Source organism: Zerene cesonia, chromosome 11, assembly GCF_012273895.1.
Source record: "Zerene cesonia ecotype Mississippi chromosome 11, Zerene_cesonia_1.1, whole genome shotgun sequence".
Lineage (NCBI taxonomy): Eukaryota > Metazoa > Arthropoda > Insecta > Lepidoptera > Pieridae > Zerene > Zerene cesonia.
Window position 1 is genome coordinate 6,554,641 of NC_052112.1, and position 8,124 is coordinate 6,562,764.

Here is an 8,124-nt window from a genome sequence, read left to right on the forward strand (position 1 = left end):
AACCGTAGAAGATACGCAAAAGTTAACACAGTTTACACAAAGTTCACACACTTAAACGCGACAAAAGTTTCGTGATTCAGCCCAAAGTTGGAGCGCCATTTATAAGGGAGTTTGTGTAGAAATGAAGTACAAAACACAAATATCCACTATAGTTTATTCACTACTAAAGATTTGAACACTTTTACAATGATTACATTCCTATATTGCGAAATCTTTAGTCTATTACAATAAGTTAACAAAGAACCTCAACGAAACTCTTAACGAACTCTTAACGACTCATTAACTTCATAACGACTATTTTACAACGTACATATTTTGTAAACATTTGTTTAGATCAGTCTCCACCATGTAGTGAAGAACCATAGATTAAATTATATGAAGTTGTTGTATTCGTGTAATGAGAAACGATTAGTCCAATAAACTTGGGTGATACACGTTGGACTTCATAGCCCTTCAAGTCCATTCCTGCCCGGATTAAGTTGCGTTCAACAGTAAATATATTATATACATTTATCAAGACATACTTGACGGAATCTTCAGGCAAGGCGAAGGCATTGCTATCCACATCCGTATCTGTACCACCGGGACCCCTCAGCATAGTATCCGGAAAGCGATGGCCTTGATAATATCGAAGAGAACTCCGTATGTGATGTTGGGTCTTTGTTGGGTCGGAAAACATTAATCCTGGCAATTTCGGTAAGCCCCACGCCATGATCTACAGTTAGAAGACGATAAATATGTTTCATACTTAGTTTTGAATGGTGTTCAAGGACAGGAATTGGAGAACGGACAGGGTTGATATTGCTCCTATGTTAAACAATACATTTCACCATCGAAATCTTGTCTGTATAATAAATATACAATCTAATTATATTTCAATAAAGCTGCATTTCAGTAACAATTTAGACAAATAGTTGCACAATATTGTATCAATCAACAAAGCGTCTTCAAATATATAACAACAATTTTATGACCATTTTATGTTTACGTCTGCAATATAATAGATTGATAGCTGAACAGAATTCCATTTGATCTTTATGTTAAAAAAGAATAAATGTGTATGCCATTTGAAAACTAACAACTTAATTTAGTTTATATGATATATTAAGGAGTCAAGTTATTTAAAATATGTACTTACCTCAAAAATATATTTAAATAACAATAATAGAAAAATAAGACACACGTTGTACTAAAATATATGTGATATACCCGTTGTCTAGAAAACAGTTGTTAAAAATAAACGAATTGTTGCTAAGATACATAATTATTTTATCGCATAACGTTGCCATGCCAATAAGATAATAATTGTAGCCCCAAAATGTACCTATGTAACCTTTAATTTTTAATAAATTTCTCAGTTAATATTTAATTTAACTGACTACATGAACATGATTACGATTTTCATGACCTTTCAAATAAAGCTCAATTCTCCATTTAACAAGGTAGAGAGAAATGCCAATGTGACTCCCTGTAATTAAAGAATACGGTTCAATGAAGGCATATATACTTCAGCTAACAAGGATTTTAATAGAACTAGTCTTTCGGTTCTATAAAAGTTTGGATCGGATTTTTATTTCCATTCAAATTTTTGTCTGTTAGAAATAATTTTATGTACTATGTTCTTAGTCAAAAATATTGACTACTTCGATATTTCAGAATTGGGAAAGAACGGGGTAATAGGTATCACTTTAGCAGTAATATTTCTGAAAGACAATTTTCTTAAGCAATTTTCTTATTCAAAGTCCGAAATTTTATCACATTTGATAACGTACTTTAATAATAATAAAACTTATCTGCACACACGTCGGGTAATTTTGGTCACTTATTGGGTTAAAGGAGGCAGCATTACTTCTGCCTGCTACCTGTGTCCACAGACGGATCTCGTCGTTGCGGTTGAAGTCGCAGGAAACAAGACGCTTACCATTACCAGCAGCGAAACAGAAACTTAATGAAACAGGCATGTTTTACCTTTATTTGGCATTTGGGTGACCATGTCTTTTTTACAACACGTTACACTATTTAGGAACTTAACAAAGAAATTAACAAAACATGATATTTAATTTATATCTTTGTTTAAAAAAAATAACACATGCGCTCCTCAAAATCATAGTTCGCTCCTTAAAACCCACTTACTAATCCAGCTATCAAAAATAAGGACAAAGGATATAATTTTTTACCATTTTCTAACTCATTTGCGGTTTCGTCGTGTAATTACAGCGAAAAGAGTTTTTGGTAACACCTTAAAGAATTGATTACATGGCGGGATACAAAATATTGGCGTGACTTATATTAATTAATGAACTGGGCCTGCCGATACAGATAACCACAGACTTCCGAGTTCTAAAGCACTCTTTTAACATTTAATTGATTAATTACATTATCAATCTTGCTCTCGGAACACTGAAGTAGATTAATAGGGTAGTTTAATTGAGTTTCAGGTCACGGCATAAATGCACTGCCGTGAGGTGATTATGCATTGTTAGAAATTACATATATCTATATAAAATTCCGTAAATAGCTTTATTATCATAAATAAGTAATATCAATGTAAAATGAATAAATAAAAAAGTGGAATCAAGTGGATTGTGATTTATATTTGTATCGAGGATATTCGGAGCTTTGTCGTATTATATAAGTACGTGTCAACTGAAGGGATGTAAGTGTATACGATAAGAAAAACATAATAAAATGATCCTTTTAGATCCGCTTTGGAGATGGAATCATGTAATCTGTAAAAAAATTTTACCTATGTGGATATATAATATAAGTGAAGTCCCGTGGCCCCTACTGGGGTATGGGGCAGATGATATACATCTGTTTCACTGATCGATTTTCTTTATGGACAAGTAGGTGATCAGCCTTCTGTGTCCTGCCAGACCGAGACATTTTTTTATTGTCCCCACCGGGAATCGAACCCAGGACCTCTCGGTTCTATGCTCACGCGTTTACCACTGTACCAAGGAGGCGGTCAATATAATATACGTTTGCAAAATTCGGCATACCCTTTAAACGACTATTCAAATAGATAAGTCTGAAAATTCTACAGTAACAAAATAAGCAGTTTTTCCAGCATAACCCAATTAATTAATAAAAATACATAAAATAAATCGGGAATCCAGTATAAAGATAAATTCAGCTGTGTCATACTTTTTTCATAATTTCTGACCTTCCTTTTTATGCCTGTTTAGTAAATGCGCTTTCCCAGTATAACAACACAGCATGATTTATTAGATCTGGCACCGGTTTTCGACATAAATTAATTTCAAGCTCTATTACTTGACCTAATTTTATTTGACCGAAAATGTAAATATGTTCCATACGGTGTACTTATCGTTATATTTTCCTTGCAAGAAAAATCCAACGATTTTCAACCGTTTTTTTTTTCTGTTTTTCTTTGCCATTAATTTAACTTAGCTTTAAAGCTTATAAATAAATTTATCGATAATTTATTAATTTAAAATGAAAACTACATACGTACTTAATAGCCATTGTCCGGAATGTGCGCTCTATATGTCAATATATAAAAGATAACATCGCACGAGGAAAAGGTTGAAAGCAATTTAATGCTCATGATCGTGTATTTTATAAAGCTGATTGATGTTCTCTTCAAGGAAAGCCAAAATAAAATGTCCCTACCCCTAAGGTGCTTAAAGAAATCGTTATACTTACAACAGCTTTCCTTTCAGTAGAAATGGCGTGTCTACTGAGAGTTCCGCTCAGTACTCACTTGGCTGGTTTTACACGCTTGACGAGGCGCTTCTATGCGCATTCACCCCTCGTGTTTTCCGACGAAATACAAACTGCTAAAATAGATAACAAGCCAATTGTCGCTCTGGAATCCACTATTATTACACATGGAATGCCATACCCGAAGAATCTAGAGACGGCCTACGAAGTTGAAAATATTATTCGAAAACAAGTAAGTTGTTTATAGAATATTTAGTTTTAATGCGATATTATGTTATTGAAACTATATTGTTTCGGTAGGTATTGGTTTCGAGGTCCATTTCGTTGTCATATATGCTATAAAATACAGATAAAATTTTTATTATATCATCAAACATAATTACCATCCTGCATTTGTTATTAGATTTTGGCATACGGGATCCATTAAAATATTTATAACCAACATCACCGCGAATAAACTAATCAATAAAAAATATGTGTTTTCTGTATGTTTAATATCACGCTATGTATAATAATTTGTAAATTAAAATTAATGCTATGAGTTGACAATGATATTACACAAAATTCAATTTAATGAATGTCTGTGATTTCCTGAGTGGTGCCATTTTATATTCGCTATTTATATGCGACCCAACACTCCATTTATGTGACTAGTACAAGCTATTCTTCTGTATTACGACATTTATTACTATAAGCCAAGAAATAACAAAAACACTTAAAAACCTAGCTGTATGAGAGGTCGAGCAATATTTTCAAACTTAATTTCCTTTATGTCATAAAGTGTAAGCTCTAACATGGCTCTAACAAGAAAACTGAGTACACGGATATAAATTGCAGTACAAAAATAGCGCGGATGCCAAGAAAATTGTCAGCTACTATTTCCCTTTACAATGTTGTGAGATCTGACGAAGTTAAAAAGAGATTTCGCTTCCTTAAAACTGCGTTACCGCACGCTAAGTTCATTCGTTTCAAACAATACAATATAACCGACAGGGGCAAGTTTAGTACTGTTGGTGATAAATCGTCGGATCTGACGTTTTGTGAAATGGGAATATCATGTAGTGCCGCTCATGTATCTAGACTATGCATTTATTTTACAAATACCTATCAAGTATAAATCATTTTAAAAGCGCGGAGAAGGAGAAGCTCGTTTTTTTTCACTTAACAGGAAAATGATTCACAGTTATTGTAACAATAACATGACAATAACTTATTGAAGCATCAATGTTTTCTTTTCCGAGAAATTATCCATATGTATATGCCAGTTAGATATATATAGCTAATAGTACAAGCTATATACATAGTTCGTACTATTCCTTTATTTAGTCTACTACATAAGATAAAAGATGCACGTAAATATTCCTTTTTCGCTATTTATATCTCGTTAACAGCTACAATCTACGCACTAGCGTATGCTTACATATAAGCTTTGACATACACTGAAACAGCCTCCGGACATTGAAGTGGCCTTAATTGAACTTAAGCGGCTTTGACGCTGTTAATCCCGTTCCTACGTACGTCACACTTTGACCCATTGTTACTGCGTTATCGCCTTGGGAGAACTCGCAATAGGAGACGTTATTAAAACCGTCTCGCACAATCTTCTGTCTAACTGCCTAAATAACTAACTGATAATAGTAATGAAATTCGAAACATGTCTCTAGTTGTAATTGTTAATCTACTGTTTGGTTGACAACAAGTTCTTTATAAATAATAATACAGAAACATAATAGAAACCATTTTTAATACTCGTATCATTTGCGTATTTGATATCTAAGATGATTTTCAAGTATTTTTTTTGATATTGAGATATTTAAAAAAGCGCTCACTTCATTGCCAACACGTCTTATTTTATATTTAAAATAAATACATTCTAGATACGATTTCGATGCATCATCATCATTTATTACTTATATATCACGTATCAGAATCAAAATATTATTTACATTGAATTCTACATCGCTTTGTATAAATATTTGCTTTCCATCTAGGGTGCCATTCCAGCTACAATAGCTATTCTCAAAGGGCAGATGACGATCGGATTAACTACATCCCAACTCGAATACTTAGCTCAAGCGAAGGGTGTCATAAAAGCTTCCAGGAGAGATCTAGCGACAGTGATGGCGGATGGCCTAGATGGCGCCACAACTGTTGCAGGGACAATCATTGCTTCTGAACTGGCGAATATCCCAGTTTTCGTGACCGGGGGAATAGGTATGTTACAAGATTTTGCTCGATTGTCTCAACTCGAAATAAAATTTTGTTGTTATAGATTTAATGTTATACCTACTAAGGCTCACAAGACAAATATTCAGTGTTTAAAGTTAATTGTTAAAAAGTAATATTGAATTGGAAGGTAAAAAGGTGCCTTGACGCCAAAATAATGTTTTTTTATGTCATATTTACTTAAAAATCTAATTAATAGGTATTTGTGAAATTTAATTGGGTCATAACAGACTGATTTAGATTTTAGATTCATACTATACACACATAACGATATCCATGTTAGCTGATTACTCGCATTGTAAACTAATAGAGGAATTCATGAATGGTGCAATTCCACGAAATGCATTCATAGCAGTAATATTTTCGACTATTGGCTGTATTAAATTGATTTTAGGTTTATAAACTAGTAATGTATCGTCGTCGCTGTCCAGTATACGTGAAACCTACAGTTTAATTAGTTGACTCGACTCAATAAAATTTATATATAAAACTAAAAATTACCCGGGTCAAAGTTTAATTACAAAAAGTATCAACTTCGAAGAAACAATGTGGGCGGAGGCTTCTAGCGCGTGATGGATACAAAAGAGATAAAAATAAACACTGCCGAGTCGTCACAATGCTCTATACAAAGTTATAATTATCTTACAATTACTACTCAATGTTACTTTTAACGACGTGTTCAAGCCTATTAATACAGGAAAACATAAACTGATTTTTTTGTACTTATTCATGAAAAAATTCCATTTTCTCGAAAGAAAAACTAAAAGAAAGTAGGTACTTTTTCGTGGGAATTATAGGAACATTCAACTAAACGGACAAAAGTGAAGTAAAGAAGCTTTGCCTCAAGTAAATTCATTAAATAATAATGTCATGCATATTTTGTTTTTTCAGCCAGGGGTGATTTCTGCGCACGAAAAAATAAATGGAATGTAGTAATTTTGCGACTTAATTGTAATGCCTCTTAATGATCGGTCGTTGTTTATTGAAAATGAAAACTCAATGCGCGCAATACTCGCTTTATCGCGGCCATAATTTTCTATATTGTCACTATAATTAACTCCAATGAGCTCGAAGCTCATTTCAAACTAATTTTGCGATAATAATTGTTAATTTTAGTTTATCATATACTAAGTACGATATAATGGTTAAATTATACTTGCATATAAATGGGTGTAATTGAACTCCAGATTGCTAAATAAGGTGGCGCATTTTTTTGTACATAAAACCAGAAAACATCCGCTATATTATAGTTCTATCGATTTCAAAGTCATTTTCATTGCCATGAATTTAATTTATGTTATAAGAGGGTTGGTTTTTTGCAATTTTCTTTCAAAGGCGGAGTTCATCGTGATGGAGAAAATACTATGGACATATCAGCGGACCTTACTGAACTTGGACGCAGTAAAACATTAGTAGTATGCAGCGGAGTTAAATCCATTCTTGATATTGGGAAAACTCTAGAATACTTGGTGATTATTTTCTAATTCCTTATAAATTCCATTAAGATAATTCTCCAGCGATCAATCACACTTATTTTTTATAATATAATCAATCCTTTTTAATACAGGACTTTATAGCATTTCTTTTTTCATATTCGATTGAGATAACGTAGGATTAAATATGAGATATACAGCAATAGACTTTAAATGTTAGACTTTTTGCAGAGTTAAGTTTTGCTTTGCAGGAAACCCAAGGCGTTACAGTGTGTTCGTTTGGTGAATCCAAACAATTTCCAGCATTTTACAACCGGCGATCTGGACATGAAGCCCCGTATAATGTAGTCAATGCAGAGCACGCAGCTCGAGTCCTTCACGCTGCACGGACATTACATCTCTCGTCTGGTACGGTTGTTGCTGTGCCCGTGCCTGAAGAATTTGCAATGGATGGTGAATTATATTCTTAAACCTCAAACTGTTAATTATTTATGATACTTACCATGAATGCCGACAGTTTTATTCGCTAAACTGATTGTATTAAAATTAATTCAATAAAATACCTGCATGAAATATTATTATACAGTTCAAAGTAATCTCTTAAGTTTAATCCTTGTAATTTTGACTAGCGGTCCGCCCCGGCTCCGCCCGAAAGTGCGTATATAGCCTATAGCCTTCCTCAATAAATGGGCTATTTAATACTGAAAGAATTTTTCAAATCGGACCATTAGTTCCTGAGATTAGTGCGTTCAAACAAACAAACAAACAAACTCTTCAG

General features: G+C 33.3%; 2 protein-coding genes across 2 annotated transcripts in view; one reads left to right on the plus strand and one right to left on the minus strand.

Moving 5' to 3' along the window:
* LOC119830558 (EF-hand domain-containing protein 1-like) overlaps positions 1–712 on the minus strand; it is a 43,513-nt gene extending 42,801 nt beyond the window's left edge. The window contains exon 1 of the mRNA XM_038353619.1: positions 525–712. Within this exon, the coding sequence (XP_038209547.1) occupies positions 525–712 (188 nt within the window). The remainder of the gene's footprint in view (positions 1–524) is intronic.
* Positions 1–8,124, plus strand: part of LOC119829878 (pseudouridine-5'-phosphate glycosidase) — a 22,687-nt gene that overhangs the window by 8,879 nt on the left and 5,684 nt on the right. Inside the window, exons 2-5 of the mRNA XM_038352577.1 lie at positions 3,690–3,919; positions 5,679–5,901; positions 7,249–7,382; positions 7,598–7,799. Coding sequence (XP_038208505.1) covers positions 3,692–3,919; positions 5,679–5,901; positions 7,249–7,382; positions 7,598–7,799 — 787 coding nt within the window. The 5' untranslated portion in view covers positions 3,690–3,691. The remainder of the gene's footprint in view (positions 1–3,689; positions 3,920–5,678; positions 5,902–7,248; positions 7,383–7,597; positions 7,800–8,124) is intronic.